At 44.7% G+C, this 18,721-nt stretch overlaps 1 protein-coding gene across 1 annotated transcript in view; it reads right to left on the reverse strand.

Moving 5' to 3' along the window:
- Window positions 1-1,182: 1,182 nt before the first annotated feature.
- The window catches only part of LOC143101679 (alpha-tectorin-like), a 42,050-nt gene continuing 24,511 nt past the window's right edge, over window positions 1,183-18,721 (reverse strand). The window contains exons 4-24 of the mRNA XM_076264808.1: window positions 17,986-18,081; window positions 17,730-17,883; window positions 16,102-16,358; window positions 15,840-15,986; window positions 15,149-15,728; window positions 14,484-15,067; window positions 13,792-14,353; window positions 13,111-13,709; window positions 12,212-12,776; window positions 11,913-12,109; window positions 11,596-11,805; window positions 11,243-11,431; window positions 10,825-11,114; window positions 9,928-10,196; window positions 8,026-8,145; window positions 7,697-7,881; window positions 5,071-5,231; window positions 4,535-4,780; window positions 4,216-4,378; window positions 3,212-3,314; window positions 1,183-2,541 (exon numbers count right to left, since the gene is read on the reverse strand). Coding sequence (XP_076120923.1) covers window positions 2,426-2,541; window positions 3,212-3,314; window positions 4,216-4,378; window positions 4,535-4,780; window positions 5,071-5,231; window positions 7,697-7,881; window positions 8,026-8,145; window positions 9,928-10,196; window positions 10,825-11,114; window positions 11,243-11,431; window positions 11,596-11,805; window positions 11,913-12,109; window positions 12,212-12,776; window positions 13,111-13,709; window positions 13,792-14,353; window positions 14,484-15,067; window positions 15,149-15,728; window positions 15,840-15,986; window positions 16,102-16,358; window positions 17,730-17,883; window positions 17,986-18,081 — 5,793 coding nt within the window. The 3' untranslated portion in view covers window positions 1,183-2,425. The remainder of the gene's footprint in view (window positions 2,542-3,211; window positions 3,315-4,215; window positions 4,379-4,534; window positions 4,781-5,070; window positions 5,232-7,696; window positions 7,882-8,025; window positions 8,146-9,927; window positions 10,197-10,824; window positions 11,115-11,242; window positions 11,432-11,595; window positions 11,806-11,912; window positions 12,110-12,211; window positions 12,777-13,110; window positions 13,710-13,791; window positions 14,354-14,483; window positions 15,068-15,148; window positions 15,729-15,839; window positions 15,987-16,101; window positions 16,359-17,729; window positions 17,884-17,985; window positions 18,082-18,721) is intronic.

Raw genomic sequence — 18,721 nt, forward strand, 5'->3', positions numbered from 1 at the left:
TGGATGAACAGGTTGAAGTGGTTGAACATGTACATGATCTCCACATGCTCTTTCTTTTACACAAGCTCATTTATATAATGTTCGTCGGAAATACTAGAAGGGCAGCAGTAGAACAGCCGGCTAAGTTCGGACTTCCAAATGACCGGTTATGTTGTTCAGATATACGGCAACCGTTTGACATCCGCAGAACATCCGTACACGTAGGTCTGAAAGCAGCTAATGGTTCAAAGGTTGGTCTGAGCATGCATGGATCAGTTGTGCCTTGGGCAACATGACATCTGCTTTTGTCCAGCTGCAAGACACTTCAGGTCACAAATGCAGAGGAGTAGAAAGCATATTCTTCATCCATGTTCAGTGAATGGTGAATGGGTCAGTGACAACACTTCAGGGAATACATCAACTTATAAGGAATAAAACATATATAAATCACACATATCTGTACATATCATGATTCTGATATTACCAGATTCCAGACAATCTCCCCTACACAACTATGAAAATATATGAAAAGAAATATTTATCCTGACATGCTTTCTGTGGCGAACACATTGTGGTCACCACAGTCGCACCAGGTTCTCCTCCAGCCATGTAAACTCCTACCTCTCCTGCAGCTCCCATCTCCATTTTACAGTCCCCAATCGACTGATGACCTGCAGGCCTACGCGTGTGCAATCAGACTCACTCCCTATTTAAACCGTCTCCTCTCAGTCTTTGTCTGGCCTCATCTGGAATGACTTCCTTGAAGTGTTCTCTCCTCAGCCTGACTCCTGGCCTCTCTCCCTAATTGTCACAGTCACACCAAGTTCTCCTCCAGCCACACAAACTGCTACCTCTCCTGCAGCTCCCATCTCCCTTTCACATTCCCCAATGGACTGATGATCTGCACCCCATATAAACCCGTCTCCTCCTCAGACTTTGTCTGGCTTCATCTGTGATGACACAAAGGACTTCCTTGAAGTGTTCTCTCCTCAGCCTGACACGCCTGCTCCTGTATGCTTCCTGGTCTGGTTGGATCCTGGTTGGATCTTTTGTGTGTTTGTGTTCCGGGTGTAATAACCACTACGTATTCCAGTTTGCTCGTTTAAAAATAAAGTCTGTCTTGTAAAGTCTGACTTTACCTCCCTGTCCTGAGTCTCTGTGCCCTGACTGTGTGATGAGACACATACAGATATGAAAAATATATGTAGGCACATACATTTATACAATATGTTTTTATTTTATTTATAGGCCAATATAAGATACACTACCAGTCAAAAGTTTTGTGTTATTTAGAAATTCCCATTCAATACATTCAGATTACATTATGTGCTTATACATAATTGCAAAAGGGTTTTACAACGTTTTCTCAGTTAGCCTTTTAAAATGATATAAGAGTAGTAAACAGAATGTGCCTTTGGAACATTGGATGAATGGTTGCTGATAATGGGCAATATAGATATTGCATTAAAGATCAGCCATTTCTTTCTACAACGGACAAGAACCCTTTTGCAATGCACATAAAGTAATGTGAAAACTGCTGCCCTGATTAAAAAAAAAAACAATACAACTGATCTCAGCTGGTGTTCTGTCTATAATGAAGTGGAATGGAAATTTCTAAGTGACCCACCCCAAACTTTTGACTGGTAGTGTATACAAACATTTTATTACATCATATAAGTATTACACATACATGTCAGATTTGGGTACCCTAGACTGTCCTAAAAAAACACCTGATATAGCATACAAAGTTGTCCATTATAATGACCAAGACAGATCTAAAACACCTCGTATAAGCCCATAAATCATCACAGAATGTTTAAATCTTAAAATGTTGAAACTTCCATGTATGAAAGTAGCAGAAAACCCTTTAGCAATTATAAAATCACAATGCGTATAGTACTGTAGTTTTAGATTAGTAGTAAATTAGATAACCAGACTCTTCTGTCGGTCCTTCATTATGTCTGTTCACCTATTCCCATTACTGTTGTTACTGTTCACTGAGTGTCACAACAGTCCTTTATAAAGACACTAAATACAATTGTGCATACTTGTCCCCATAAGATCACTGTTGAATTAAACATTGTATTTCCCATGTACACAAAGGGCCATGACTTAAATCAGTGATGTGTAAAATTCTTGTCCTTTCATTTTTGAAAGTGTGTGTGTCAGACCAGGTGGTTGTGTAGCTGTTGTGCAGCTGGGCTGTGTGTTGTGTTAGGTTGTGTTGTGTAGCTGTGCTGTGTGTTGTGTTGTGTAGCTGTTTATATATTGCTGTGTGTTGTGATGTATTGTGTTGTGTTGTGCTGTGTTTTGCTGTGCTGTGCTGTGCTGTGTAGCTGTTTATATAGCTGTGCTGTGTGTTGTGTTGTGTTGTGTAGTTGTGCTGTCTGTTGTGTTGTGTAGTTGTTTATATAGCTGAGCTGTGTGTTGTGTTGTGTTGTGTGTGTTAGATGAGCAGAGCCCTGAGAGGGAGAACAGAGAGTAGCAGGACCATCAGAGATGCAGTCAGACCCGAGGCCTTAGACACCCTCACAGCCTGTGGGACAAACATGTTTCTCCCCTCTGGAAAAAGAAAAGAAAAAACAAATGAGGTGATGGATAGAAGAATGTCAAATGTTGCTAATAGGAGGCACGCTTGCTGGTAGCCTATTCCAGTTATGGAGGCAGTCAGTAAGAGAGCAGTGTGAAGTGAAATCTTTAAGTATCAATAACAAAGACAATTGTTTTGAGGTGAACAAACTGCAACAACACTAGTCCCAGATAGCAAGAGGCTGGCGGAACACTGTCAGTCCATTGGGGCCATAGCTGGCTGTCCGCTGGCATTTTGCTCATCGGTTCTCTGGCGGTTCTCTGGCGGGTTGCAGACAAATTGCCCAATATTTTGCCACTATTGGTCTAAAATCTTTTTCATTTGTTCAGTTATACTCCATATATCAATTTATTAACTTTTCTTAATATTCATGACAAGTTCAATTTAAAGAGATGGTGGTCCAACAGCGGACCACAAGTGGCACGCCACCGGCGGCATACCACCAGCGATCCGCTATCTGCCAATCTGATTTTGCTATCTGGAGTGTCACAGTGATTGTAAAGCTGTTTTCTCAGATGTTATACATAAAGTTATAGATGTCATCATGCATTGATGAATTACATTTGGAACAAAGGGAACAATTTCAGACCACAATAACTACAGTAAATGACAAACAGTCAGTGTTGAATCATCTTTGTTTACCTTCATTGCCATTGGCCAAAACCAGAGGGCCCAGTGAGATGGAGGCGCTGTCATGGAAATCTACAGAACGGCGCTGCCTCTGGTGGTAACCTGGGTAACAGTGCTGTAAACAGGAAGAGAAAGAGGAAACATTGCTGGACCAGCTCAAGAAAGATGTCCTTTTTATATTGTATATATACTTTTTTGATCCCGTGAGGGAAATTTGCTTCTATTAAAGCAGTTCAGTATATTTGAACAATCTGACAAACAAAATCAAATCAAATAAAATCAAAGCTGTAGCCTATTTCATTAAAAACATCTGTAATGAACAGATTAGGCTACAACTTCAACCAAACCTAGCCTGACGAGCCAGACCCACATCAAGATGTAGGGTATGGGAACTCATCATTGGCAGTGATCAACCCGAGGGGTAGGATAAACGGTTGTCTTTCAAATTCCCTCTGCACGCAATAGGATCGCGCTACAACTCACGAATCCCATGTGTTTTCCCATCAGCGGAGCTAGTTGGCTAGTTGATCAAACTTAAAAAAAGCTTAACTCGATTTCACAATTCAAAGACCGCTGTTCGCCAGCAGCAGCATCCATCTTTTTGTTTTCAAGTAGCAGGGAATTCACATGGAACCGTTGCAACTCTGCCTTCATTATGCTAAGCCCACCCACCGACTCTAGTCTATACACGATGTAATTGGCCTGACCGAAGTTTGGTTTTTCCAGCTCACAAGCCAACGGAGAGTTGCTAGACTACCCTGGCTGCAAATTACATTTGCTGCCGCTAGGGTGCGTCTAGATTTCTAGGCTAAGCCAAACCCTGACACTTAACTAGGACGACTCTTTTTTTTCCGAAGTGACTCAAAAACTTCAATTCTTACAGGGGCCAGTTTCCCCAATGCAGTAATGGCAGTCAGGAATTGAACCCTCAACTTTTCTGGTTACTGCTTGCTAGCCTATTAGCCACTATGCTACCTCCACCCCAACCTGCTGTGGTTTACGTGTGTTGAACTTACAGCTGTGCAGTCGTTGTTTGCCACCAAGCACAGGTGGATGCTGCAGTGCAGGTAAACCTTGGAGGAGTTTGCATTGAAGGTGAACATCCTGAAGGAGAATCGGCCTGTTGTACTGACCCCATTCTCCACCAGCTCCACTGTATTGTCATTGGGGTTAGCACACCTAGAAAGAGAGATACACATCCAAGTGATGACAACAGCAAGCCTTATGTGTTCTAGGTTGTTAGGTTTAATAGTAGGGTAGAACAGGTGATGGGGAAAAGGGAAATTAACAGGTGATGGTCTAGTAGTAGGTGTGTTGCAGGTCTGCACTTCTTACTCATTTCTGATGAGGTCCCATCGGATGTGGTAGTTTGGCTGATTGACCGGAGTGGCCCAGCAGGAGTCGATCACCATGGCGATCTGACGGCTATCCACTCCGTCCACTTGGACAGCCACGTAGATCTGCTGATTCACCGCCACATTCACCCTCCCAGAGAACGCATGGGAGAATCCTGCATCTTCATAGGGAATCATACGGACATGGTAGCTTCCTTCCCCTCCTGGTAGCTTCTTAGTGATACGGCTGAAGAAACAAACACATATAGACCCTTTCAACAATAAAAACAAAAACAATGCTTGAACGTTCTATTTGGTTACCAATCTACTTCCTCTGCATTAAGATAACATATGGAATGTTAAAACGGAAGTCTTGTGGGGCAAACTATGATGCTGATAATGGAACTCTCTTGAAAGGGTCTATAGATGACTGAATTCAGTATCATATGAAGTCTTTTGTTTGTGTTTGGTCACTGCTGTAAGGCACTGCAAACTACCATGAAGTAAAGCGTGGACATGATAGAGGGAAGAACCAACCTCTCCAGTGGGTTGATTTCTATATTCATGGAGAGGGTCTGTGTGAGGGGGTAGACACAGCAGAAGAGCAGATTTATCCGTCTCTCTCTGCTGATGGGACCGCTGGCTGAGTTGGCCTCCCCATGGATGGAGTTCTCATAGATGAAGTGGGTGCTGTTGCTCTGTTGGCCAACACACAGCACATGCAGGGGTAAATGTCCATGACAACCATGATGTTCTACCAAATATTTTCATCTATGTTCTGGGATAAGTTCTGGGATAAAGATATTTAGATTGTTTCTTGGAAGACTTCCGGTGGTGTTAAGGTCTTTTCACTAGTTCACATTCCATAATTTGCAAACAGAATAGCATAATAGAAAAGCATGTTTGGCGAAGTCTCTGGCCAGAGTCCTGAAGTGATTTGCGGGATCGTGCAGGAGTCAACTGCGCAGGCAGGAGTCGTGCAGGATTCCGCCATACACCCCCTTATTCTTGAACTATGGAAGACGGGAGGCGTAAGGGGAGGTGGTGGGTTGCAAGCGGAGTGACGCCGATGCTGCAACTTCGGCAGATAGAGGCAGACTGCGAATAAATAACCTGTCTGATTGAAGAAGGAGGCGTGGCAAATTCCGTCATGCTCCTCCCGAACTTCCGTTTGTTACAAACGCCATTTCACTAGTTCACATTCCATAATTTGCAAACAGATATAATAGCATAATAGAAAAGCATTGTCGGCGAAGTCTCTGGCCAGGGTCCTGAAGTGATTTGCGGGATCGTGCAGGAGTCAACTGAGCAGGCAGGAGTCGTGCAGGATTCCGCAATACACCCCAAAAAATGCGTTAAAGATGAGGGACCCTATAGCCAGGACCACGCGAACAAATTCGACGCGAGAGCGCGAGGTGTGCTAATTCCCTCAGATCAGAGAGACTTGATCTGATATAAGAGTGATAGGCGTCGGAGGACCACGGGCGAGAGTTTTGAGCGCTTGATCGGACAGGCCGTTATTTGCCGCGTTGGTGGCTGCACCATAAAATATGTAACGGCCTGCTGGGATTCCAATTTGCGTTAGAACAGCGTTGAGCTGCGTTTGAAAGCGAGTAACGGAGCGTCCGTAGTCTGGAGGGGGGGATCTTTCCATGCGATGGAAAACTAATTAGAACAATTGTATAGGGCTGCAGGAGAGTGTAGATGTTGAAAATGACAGCCCAAAGACGCGCGGTTGTGAAGTTCAACATCTAATGCACCCCAATGTTTAGTAGGCTAGTAAGGCCTAAGCAATTAAAATAGGCTGCTGTAGCTAACTGCGGTAGCTATAACGGCAAGAGAAGTGATGAGCAGCAACACATTATTAGAGAGGATTCCGAGGAACAGGGCAGAGCTACACGCAGGTGCAGGTGCTCCCTTGGTCAGATAGGGAAGGGCTTTAATATGCTGACACTCAATAAACACAGAGGAAGGCGAAAAACTCCGACATTTAAGGAGAAAAATTCCTTCCTGGCAATAAGCGACAGAGCAACAGCTCCTGTGTATCAGCTGCCTTACAGCCAACGCCGGCATTGAGTTAAAGCGATGCTCCCTTAAATACATTTTGTGATCACCACATAGATTAAATTTTATTACTATTTCTAGACATGGTCTCAGATGAGATGCCGATACGGTAGCCTATAGGGTGGTGGCACCAATCCAGGGAAAGAGGGGTGGGGGGGAACCAGGGACGCGGTCCCTGGCTGGGGAAAAACGCGGGCTCGAACGCGGTTCGCGCCGGCGGGAGTTTGATGGGGAAAGGGGAAAAAGTAGCGACGCGGTCGCTACGGGGAAGGGGGAGGAGGTTGCGCAGCACCCTAGGTAGGCAAAGAGATAAGTGGGGAGGGTTTATTAGCTGGAAAGAGAAAGAGGCCGAAGTAGCGGAAGACAAGGTAGAGGGCTGCACGCGGGCTGCCATAACTTGCGAGTTTAGTGAGCAGGGGGAAAGCTGTTTAGGAATAGAGAAAGAGGCCGTAGTAGCGGAAGGCAAGGTAGAGGGCTGCACGCGGGCTGCCATAACTTGCGAGTTGAGTGAGCAGGGGGAAAGCTGTTTAGGAATAGAGAAAGAGGCCGCAGTAGCGGAACTTGCTGAGTTGAAAACATGTTGCATGAACAGAGGGGGAGACGCCGGAGGAACGGAGCTCCGCGCTGCGGCGCTGGTGCTCGGTTGATCGGCTATAGTAGGAGAGGAAAGATAACTGATTGTTGGAGAAGGCGACACAGGTCTGCTTTCCTTGCGAAACGAGGGCAATCGATCCTACATCCAACTCTGCTTTAATCAAAGATATGGTCCGCGGAGTAGCTCTCCTTGCAAGCGGAGTGACGCCGATGCTGCAACTTCGGCAGATAGAGGCAGACTGCGAATAAATAACCTGTCTGATTGAAGGAGGCGTGGCAAATTCCGTCATGCTCCTCCCGAACTTCCGTTTGTTACAAACGCCATTTGGTTTCGCTCAAAGAACAACACCTAAAGATAATACTCCACCAAAGAAGAGCTCTGTATGTAATTGCTTACTGTACTGATTATCACCAAGACCAGTAATTATTCTTACACATAAAAAACATGTTTTGCTTTCACATTTAGGAGGAAAACTGGACCAGTGAGAAGGCAAAGCTGTTGTACCCTTAGCGAGGTTCCACAAACGTGGTTGTCATTGTCGAAGAGGAACTCCACTCTGCCATTTTGGAGTGTGCCGTTGCAGCTGGGGTCGTTGAGGCGGAGGGTGTCAGACGAGAAGCCTGCCTCAAACAGCTGGCAGCGAGACAAAGACATGGTGCCTGTGCTGCTGGAACAGAACTCAACAGAGTCTGAGAGAGAGATGGAGATAGTGGGAGGAAGAGATTAAAAGGTGAGAGAGGGAATAGAGGAAAAATGAATAGGAGGAAGGAGGAATATAATGTTCTGTTCAACATGCAGTGTCCATAACAGCAGTAGATCATACAAAATCTTACCATAGCACTCAGGTTGAGGTCTCGGGTGATCCTCATTGCAGAAGCAGCCATAGACTCCATCTTTTTGGCCACACCACTCCTCCTCAGTGCAGTCCAGCTCTTCACAAGGGTCAACTGCAGCTGTTGAAAAACACATGATGACTCCATATGTAGACTATGTGTAGAATTATTACACGAAGACATAGGCAGAAACAGGTGGGTTTGGATCACAATTTCTATCATAAGGTCTATTAATGGCCCTTTCCATTTTCCACCATCTGCTTTGTAAACTGTAATAAGATGTGTCTGTCTCCCCCCTGTGATATATATGGATGAAGCACATAAACACTGATGACAGGAAAGTAAGTTGCCATAAGCTGGTATTGCATCTCGGAAGGCAGACAGGTTAAGTTCATGCTAATATTTCTTGTAGGCAAACAATAAAGATTTTTTCATCCATTCTGCGGTTGGATGCGTGTGTGGACTAATAGACTATCCACCGGAGCTGCATTTAATAGTAGTCTATACTCTTGCCCGCCAACTATTGGCTAAGAAAAATACTGGCCCACGGCCAAAGTTACTTACCGACTCCTAAACATTGTTTACACTCCTACACTGTTACACGTTTTCGACTAAACTAGTTAACTGAACTGAACATAGTTAATTGAGATGGACTAGGCTATTTCTGTTTGTCATGCACTTTATTGAAACGTGCTGTAGGCCTAGGCTACATTTACATGCACTTCAGGGCCGTAGTCACCATAGACATTGAGGGGGACGTGTCCCCCCCAATATATTTAAATATGACCAAAATGTCCCCCCCAATATTCGGACATAGAAAAATAAAGAAAGAATAAAGCGCTATACTAGGCCTACAGGAAACCAACACGTGTCTGAAATGTAATCAAACGACCTATGGTTCCAGAGTAGCCTACACCCCTGAGTGGTTTGTCCAGGTGATTTTCCGTTTTTCGTTAGTGGCGTGCGCTATCAAAAGCTTCCATTTACTGCACCCTACTGCGGCGAGGTAGGGCTGTCAACAATATCACAAAAGCTACCGGAACAATTTTCACAAAACTTCTTGGAAAAGTGTAGCGAAGGCTAAGGAAATCCCATACATGTTTGGAGCCGATCAGACTGAAAGGGAACATTTTCCATATTGTAGCCTATTCTCGCAATGATAGCGAAAGTGAAACGTTTTATTTTAAATGATGAATTTGTGCAAGCCTGTGTCATTTCTTTCACGTCTTTCAACATCAATAATGCATTCATATGCTAGTAGTAATGCCAGAAATTACCGTGTATAGGCCTCTTAGAAATGATTGTTGCATCTTGCATATTATTTAGATGTGCACTCAATCGCGCATCCATGCAGGCAAAACGTGATCAAATGTGGCGACGTTTACAAAACATGATAGTTAATGTGAATCGCGGACAATAACCAAAGAAAGGAATTTGCACCTCCATTCACCAATTAAAGGCTGTAGTAGGCCTAGTGTTTCTACATGTTGGCACAAAACGTAATTTCTGTCAGAAGCCAGTCTATAATGCATACATGGGTAACATGAGGTGAGTCAGACAGAAGAGGGGCCTGTCTTAGTAGCCTATTCCTGAATCCTGTCCCTTGTTGTTTTTACTACTCAGTTAGTACACTGAAGTATTCACACCCTCTTGGATATTTACCCTTATTTTTCACATTCGCTTATTTGGCATTATATCTTTTTTAACTAACTAGAAAAAGCCCAAATTAAATTGATAAAAATGTTAATTTATAGACGCAGTAAAATGGGAAATATCCAGGGGGTATATACTTTTTAAAGGCACTGTAGATCAGAATATTCACTGTGTGTAACATAATACTTCATTTTAGATGAGGCTGTGTCAGTGAGGCAGGCAGTGATAATATGAACTTGATGTACTCACAGCAATGCAGTGCAGAACGCCATTCTGGTGTTTGGAGCCCCAGCACATTGCAAGCTGTCTCATAGGCCTCCACTGCTGAGCACAGCATGCCATTGGCTGGTGTGTAGGCACAGAGATCGTACACACAGGAAGTGAAGTACGCCTGTGGGTCAACATGCAGGTGGCACTGCTGGAACGGGCCACTGCTGTTGGTGATGATGCTGCACAGATCTGTGTATTCTGCTTCAAATACACATGTGCCATCACCAATTCGGTCACTTGCTCCACATCTAGGGAAGACGATGAGAAAGAAATAAGTATCAGACGTGTTGCGTGTGTGAATTTTAAAGGCGTACCGATTGTGTGGTGTGAATTTTAATGAGAGTATAGGTTCATGTCAAATCAGCCTAGTAAATCGCCATGTTTCCTTTTCCATTAGTCTTATTGCACATTCTAACTTGAGAAGAGACAAGTTCTAAATAGGAAAATTAGCGGAAATCTTATGTCACTTTTAAATGTGATGCTAGCAGGCAAGATGCTAATGGTCTAGTCCGATTTAATGATCTATGCTAGGCTGGAGCTAAAAGTGGTATCGCCAGACTCAGAGAATGGCTGGTGGAACTTGAGAAAGGCAAAAATTGATTGTTTAACATAAGAGGAGGTGGAAAATGAGTGTAATTCCCCAAATGGTGGAATATCCCTGTAAAGGTGTACAGATTTTTACCAGGATTTTTCACCTTTCTACATAGTTTCTACATAACTGGAAATCTGATCAATAGCCCAGTGTGCCAAACGATGGACATAATCTATAAATTTCTGAACATGCAGGTTATAGTCATCGTCAGCCATTTAATCCTATAGTTTGGAAATGTCACCTAATGAGTACATTTTGTGTCTTTTCCAATAATTCCAACTCACCCAGGACTGCTTGCATCTGATTTCCAACTTTGACCGAATTCATTGTCAGTCTGGGCTAGAGTGCCATTGAGCAGAACTTTGTCATCTGCTGGGTTGCCATTGTGATTGCCACACATTCCACACACAGATTGGTGATAATCCGGACTCAGTCTGACAAGAAGTCTACTACGACCATCAAACTGGACCACCAGCTCTCCTGAGGCATTCACAACCACAAATCCAGACTCTCGAGTCAACTGTGCCAGGGAGCCAACGTGAATGCTGTTTGCATTGTTATCTTGACCATCAATCTGTAAAAAACAGAAGACAGCTACAGGAGGTGGGACAGACATGTTTGCATACTGAACTACAAGACACATGTCCTCACTGACTTGACCCTTTAGTGCCCAATCAGAGAAGTTCCACAGTTTGGAGGTACCTTGACTCTCCTGTTCTGTCCAATGCTGATGTGGCTTTGAACTCCTCCCTGAGAGAGCCACACATCCACAGTGGACACAAAAGACACAATTAAGTTGCCACGGTGACTGTTAGCGGCTACTACGCGGAAGGTCAAGGCATCATCACTCATGTTGCCACAGGTGTGGGTGATCTCATAAGCACAGGTGCCCTGGAAATAGATATTTGAAATATGTTTAAAACTTGTGTTGAGGTGGTGGAATCATCTCTTTCAGAATTAAGACCTTGAATCTAGAAACATCTAGAGACATTTCTCTCAGATTTAGGATCTCATTTTTCGGTTTCATTTTTTGTATTCCATTCTGTCTGTTCTACCTGAAAGTGAGCCACAGCCCCATCAAAGGTGAAGTAGTGGGGGTCTCCCCAGACCGTGCAGGTTGACAAGCGGCCATAGCAACCCCGGCGGCCATCTTTGACAGAGCATTCCTGACTTGGAGGGCAAGAGGACTGGATACAGCGAAGGTCATTGGGGGAAAAACACTCACAGCGCTGTGAACAGTCTTGTGTCCAGAACTGTTCTCCAATCTAACAAACACAAATAACACTGAGATTTAATTTACTTGCTAATGGTTATGAGGTAATAAAATCACTGTGTGAGAGACACATCATCCTCTTGGTCAGGTTCTGCTTACATCAAAGTAGAAGCCGTCATAAAGACAACCACACTGCTCCACAGGCACACAGCGCCCCCCGCTCCTCACAAATCCATCATCACAGAAACAGCCCTCAGCACACGTCCTGTCACAGCTGGCATCAATGCTGCTGGCACAGGTGTGCCCACACTCTGTGCCACACAGATCGTAGTGGCTGTTTTCTGGACACTCCATTTCTGTTGACACGGGTATGGTTTCATTACTTTTCAGACATTTGGATCAACCAAAAGAATCCAACCACAAAAGCAATCAGTGTAAGTAAAGTCCTGGAAACTTACGACAGGTGGAATTTTCTCTCCAGGGGTAGATGATGACATTTTCCTCTTGGCATGCGCTGACATATGCTTCCATTGCATGGCAGAGGACTTCGCTTCTGTCCCCAGACAAGCAGACGTCAAACACACAGTCGTTGAAGAATTGTTGGGGGTTCACATGGGAATGGCAGAAGCTCAGTGGTCCATTGCTAGCTCTGAGTAGCTCACATATGGCACGGGCTCTCCAGTCGTCTCGACACACTGGGCAGGAGTCTCCACATCCTCCAGTACAGGGAGTGCCGTCATCAACCTTCCAGTAGTCTCCAAACTCAGAGACAGAGAGGGCAACAGGGCCTGAACTGCCGTTATGGACCGTAAAGTCATCACCCTGGAAACCGTTGAAGTTGCCACACAAGCCGCATGTAGCTCCACTGTAGTTGGATGGTACCGTGATGTCCAACACCCACCGGCCGTCATAACTGACAGTTAGACCGAAGTCTGTTTTCACAAATGTGTGAAGCCCGTTGGCATACACTGACACTCTTCCCTGATCAAGAACGATCGGCAAGTTTCTTGTCTCCCCATTCACCTAAAGTCAGAGTTATCTTTTGTGAGACAGGATTTTATGTAACTTGTTTTCATAAACTTGAGACAGGATTTTATGTAACTTGTTTTCATAAACTTTCTTTAAAATTTCACTTGAAAAGGGTTATATACCAAACAGATGCAGGTGGTAAATTACAAAGCAAGCAGAGAATCTATTGTTCCAGTGGGCTTACTTATATATTTAAATTAACAAACTGGTTCAACAAACTTCAAGCACATTACGTAAACGTTTCAGAAACTGGTTCTACCATGATGGACAAAGAACACTGTCCAGTACCTAAAAATGATCTAAAAAATAATCTGAATTTGACCCTTACCTGCACAGTCCCCTGGTTGTATTTTGAGATGTACACGAGATGTCCAGACACATTGACGTAAACAGCCACAGTGATGGAGACCTGCAGACCATTCCATGCCTCATTCCTGGCCTCCACCTGAAAGTGAGGTAGGCCTTGTGTTCCATTGCACACTGATGCCAGGACGTAACGACAAGTGCCCTGGAAGTCAAAGGTGCGTCTGTCAAAGGAGGTGTAGTGTGGGTCTCCAGAGGCCGAGCAGGTGGCCTCAGGTTTGGGATGGCAGCCATACTGTCCATCCACAACTCCACAAGACTCCTGAGCACTACAAGTAGAGGCGGTACAATGCGACTGCCCAGTAATGCCATTACACTGGCACAGGAACTGGCACTCCTCGCCGTACCAGTAGCGCTCTCCACTCTGTCTGTAACGCCCGCCGTGGTGGCAGCCACAACCCGTGGGGGGCACACAGCGATCCCCACTCAGGAGGAACCCGTCATTACACTGGCACCCCTCCTGGCACTGCTGGGTACACAGGAAGGGGAAAGACAGGCTTGGGCAGGAAGCTGGGCAGGACGTACCACACAGCTCATAATGGCTGTTAGTTGGGCAAGTTGCCTCTATAAAAAGGAATGACAGGTCAGTTCCATTTCAAACTGTTTATTTTCCCATATATTTATTATAATATGTCATCACACTTACCACAGTTAGTGATGTTCCTCCATTCCCCTACTGTGATGCCACTCTGTTGGCAAAGCAGGGCGTAGCCACGCAGTGCCTTACACAGTCCCTCTCGAGCACCTTGGGTCCTCACTAGAGTCTGGACACAGTCTTCAATTCGGCTCCAGGGGTCCAGGCTTGCTTGGCATTGGCCAAAAGGCCCATGTGCCCATCCCATAATGCCACAGAGCTCCCTGAACTGGCTGGTGTTCTGGTAGTGTCCAGGTTCCCATACCTGAGGTTCTACACAGTGTGCTGACAGGGAGCCATCTCTCCAGCTGTCCCCAAACTGCTGAGAGTCGTTGAGGGGAATTCCAGTGGGGGAGAGGAAGTCATCACGAAGGTCTCCGTTCAGATTTCCGCACAGGCCTCCTAGAGTGCCGTTGTAGTTGCCTGGACCGGTGATGCGGATGACGTGTGGCCAGTCAGCTCTCACCAGCACTCCGAAGCTGGTCTCTATGACAACACCATTTACACTGCTGTGGTAGATGCTAATATGACCGGGGCTGACGCTGAGCGGAATGCCCACTGTTTGCCCATCCACCTAATGGGAGAACATTAGGTTTATACTTACAGATGTGTATCATGGTATTGGAACTGTAATCAGTAGTTCTATCAGACACACTATTTGGATATCTCTATTTCTTTTAAGTGTGTAAAAATAGAACTCATACCTTAGTTGTGGCCCCCTCTCCCATCTCCACCGAGACTTGTGTTCCTTCTGCTTCAAACTTCAGATGTCTGACAAAATCTCTTGGGCCTGTGGGAACCTTCTCAACAGTTACTTGAAAGTGAGGTAATTGTGATTGTCCCCTGACCCTAGCCAGCGTCAGACTACAGGCACCTGGGTAGTGGAAGGTCTGTCCATCAAAAGTGCGGTAGGACCCAAAGCTCTCCACCCAGCAGGTGGAGTAGCTGACAGCTCTGCAGCCCCGCACCCCACCATGGACCCCACACACCTCAAGCTCACTGCAGCTGTGTGCCTGGCAGATCATTGACCCTTGAGTACAGTGGCAACGTCTCCCACAGTCCTGGTCTATCACCACTGTCTCCCCAGCTGTGTAGTACCGCCCCTCAAAGGTGCAGCCACAGTCACTCTGCCGAACGCACTCCCCACCGCTTCTGACATAGCCAGCATTGCAGATGCAGCTCTCCTGGTTGGGCAGAGGGCAATTCTGGGAGGCGTTGAGGTTGCTGCAGATTGCAGGGCATCCAGTTCCTTGAGACTCAAAGTGACTGTTAGCTGGACAGGGGATTTCTGTGGAAACAAAAATTAGTAAAATGAACGCTTGCCAAAACTGTTCACTAGATACAGTATATTTACAAAGTCAGCACCCACCACAGAATCCCTGGCTTCTCCACTGGCCCAACTGGATGCCTTCTTGTTGGCACTGGGCAGCGTACACATTGAGAGCTTGGCAGAGAATGGGCTGGTAGCCATCACCCACACACAGATCATACACACAGTTTTCTACGAAGGTCTGTGGAGACAGCCTTGAGTGACAGGAGGCAAACGGACCGACACTGTTGCTTAAGATACCACAGTGGGCCGTGTTTCCATAAAGAGTCCTTTGGCTTTGGGTACAGGCAGCACAAGCAAGTCCTGCACATCGCACGTCCTGGCAGCCAGGGTCAGCGTCCCCTTCTGCCTTCCAGCTGTTAGCAAACTCCACGTCTGAGCTCACAAGCTGCCCACCGCGGGTTCGGAAGTCATCGTTAGGTTGGAAGTTGAAGTTGCCACAAAGGCCACAGGTTGCATTCTGGTACTCATAGGGTACTGAGATTCTGACATAGTGATTGGCATCGTAGGTGACCAGCAGGCCATAGTCTGTACTGACAGCCACAGAGAAACCTGATTGGTAGACTCGGATGGACCCATGTCGGAGGGTAAATGGGGTCGTCACAAAGCTACCATTCACCTGAAGGAGATTACTACCATTAACACTGGGCTAATTTGACTAGAACAGTTTGAACTGAAAATATATATTTCATGTCTGGGAGTATTTGGTATGCATTCTTGTTGTGCTTACCATTGCTTGGTACTGATTGCCTTTGACAAGTTCAATTTCCTCATCATAAACCCACACTCTTACAAGACGGGTCCAAGACACATGTGTGCTGCCCCGATGTTCATTCTTCCCTTCAATCCGGTAGTACGGCAGTCCATTGCCACAAGCCTAGTGGACATTTAAGTGAAAGCTCCATTTTAGCCTTAAGCTCCAAACACATAAAAACATCTCAACAAAGAAACTTAATGAACCCATATTTCTAAAGGTAGTAGAAGTATAATACCTCTGAGAGGATGTATGTGCAGGTTCCCTGGAAGTGAAAGACTTTCCCGTCAAAGGTGTAGTAGTGGGGGTCTCCAGAGATGGTGCAGGTGCGGCGCTGAATATTCTGGCAGGAGTACTGGAAGGGTGCTGGACGACACGCCTGGGAGTAGCTGCAGGGCTGCTGCTGGCACTGGAGGAGGCCTCCACTGACGCAGGTGCATCTCTGCTGACAGGTGGCATCTCTCCAGAAAGAGTCCCCTACCTGCACAGGTGAGCCTGAGGGAGATCCGGCATAATTAAAAACAAGTGTTTTCCACCAAATATTAAAGGTCCAGTATGTAGGAAATAATGGAAAATAAACTGTAACCATTCCAAAAATGATCACCATATGTTGTCAGAGAGTGAGGAAACACGATGAATTGAAGTAATGGCTTATTTGACAACATTACTCTAACCCGTGAAACCCCGTAAAACCCATGAAAAAAAATCAGTTACGGGGCGGAATCTCTTGGAATTTTCGTTGTTTTGAACGATTAATTCTAGAATAGCGTATTAATAATGGGCTAGCGCGTCCTCCTATTTGGGTTGCCAAATTAGCAAAGGCCAACTGTCAACCGCTGTCAGTTGTAGTCATGAACGCCTACAAGAGGCAGGCAAATTTCCAAAATTAAAACAAGAAACAAATTAAGTGGACATCGGAGGAGCTTCCTGAGATGGTGACGTCTTCGTCAAACTAAGAATATCAAGTCTGACGCAGAGCTGGCCATATTTCTCCACAACAGGTAGCCTATGCTAAACTTCATCTGCATCGCTAACTTCAGCTAAATATGTTACGTTGGTTAGAGAGGTATTTTTTGTTTTCACTGTTTCCGTAATGTGTAACTGGGTCATGGTTGGAGAAACGTTAAAGCAGCTGCAGGTCAACTAACGTTAGCTAAGTCTTCATTACATCTGGCAACCCAGAAGAGGCTCGCGTCTGGTAGTCTTGAGAACGTTCACCAGTGTTTTGATTTTGGCCTTCAGAACGTTCGTAAACAATCCTACAAATCGCACCTTTAATGCTAAGATATGTTGGCACCAGTGGCATGAAGTTATGGCTCTGTGCAGTCAGTGCACGGGCAGTGCAGGCCTGGCTAGGCATTGTGCACAACTGTAGATGGGGTGTGCCTGGGTATTTATGTTCTACACTCTCTCTGTTTGGCCACTAGCTTTCATTTTGGGCACTCGGTGCCTCTGAGACATATTCTCTCTCACACCATATTTTATCATTTTACATCTCCCTCTTTCTTTCTAATTACTGACACAGGCATCGCACACACACAATTAATAATTTTTTCTCTCCCCTAGACTTTTGACTACTACACTGTTTATTATTGTGATTACTTTAAAGAAAATACATTTTGAGTATCCTTAATCCTGTTGTCTGTTTTCATTTTTATGTCATGGGTCATGAGTCAGCTGTAACAAAAGAGTAGCTCATTTAATTTCAGTGTAAATACTTCTTTGACTTTCATGGTTGTGGATGTCATGGTCATATCATATCAATGATGCTTGTACATTTGACAAAATCACTGACTGAACTATTGAAATACCACTGATGCATTTGAAATGTATTGGACAGGTTACGGTTAAGATAAAACAACTCACCATTGAAATGACAGCCCCTTAGGCCGTGATCAGTTCTGAACACCCAACGACCTGGTATGTTTACATTACTTGTGAATGTTATATTTGTGATGTTGTTCATGAATGATCCAGGAATTGAAAAATGATGAGTGGAATTGACTGTGTCATAGCCAGCCTGAAAACAGAATTTGAAGTTAATGTGAAGAAAACAACCACCTCACCTTAGTTGTTTTCCAAAGCATTCGAAACTGCAATGAATGTCATTTTGTAGGTTTACCTGGACATTCCATTGATTTGGGGCGATGACTCCATAGTTCATCATTACAAATGTGTATTGAATGCCTGAGATCAGAACCACTTGGAATGATGTCTCCTAAAACATGATATTGCATTTTTAGCAAACAGAAGGTATTATATGAAAATACAGGTGCCTCTCAAAAAAATAGAATATTGTGGAAAAGTAAAACATTTTCCATAATTTATTTCATAAAGTGAAACTTACACACACTCTAGATTCATCTAGAATGTATTCATGTATATTAGCCATGCAGACCACATTAAAAACTAGATGTACCGCATACCGGTACAAAATATGACCGCCGCTCAGTCCTGTACATCCGTTCCGCGAAAATAAATCACACTTCAATTTGTCTCCATATTTTACTCCATCCCCCACTCTTGAAACTTTTGTGTATGCTTGTTTGGCATGCCTGAGTGTGTGTGTGTGTGGCTGCACAGAGAGTAGCCTACTGATGCTGAAAAGGTGAATAGATTGTAGAATAGCCAAAGAAGATGTAGCATTGTTATAAAACCTTTAACATCTCTAAACAATCACAAGTAGGGCAGTTCATCACAGTTCATCCATTGCAACTGGATTGATGAAAGGTCACTTACACCTGTAGGCTACATTGTATTTGGGAAAAGCAAAAGGTATCAGCATAATGTTATTTATGTATTTATTTATGTATTTATAAACAAAAACATCTCTGTCAGTTCCATGCCGTTTTCAACAG

Source organism: Alosa pseudoharengus, unplaced genomic scaffold (genome assembly GCF_046254945.1).
Source record: "Alosa pseudoharengus isolate Yale_2024_CS ecotype anadromous, Long Island Sound unplaced genomic scaffold, YU_APseudo_1.1 YU_APseudo_1.1_scf_4, whole genome shotgun sequence".
NCBI classification, from domain to species: Eukaryota; Metazoa; Chordata; class Actinopteri; order Clupeiformes; family Clupeidae; genus Alosa; species Alosa pseudoharengus.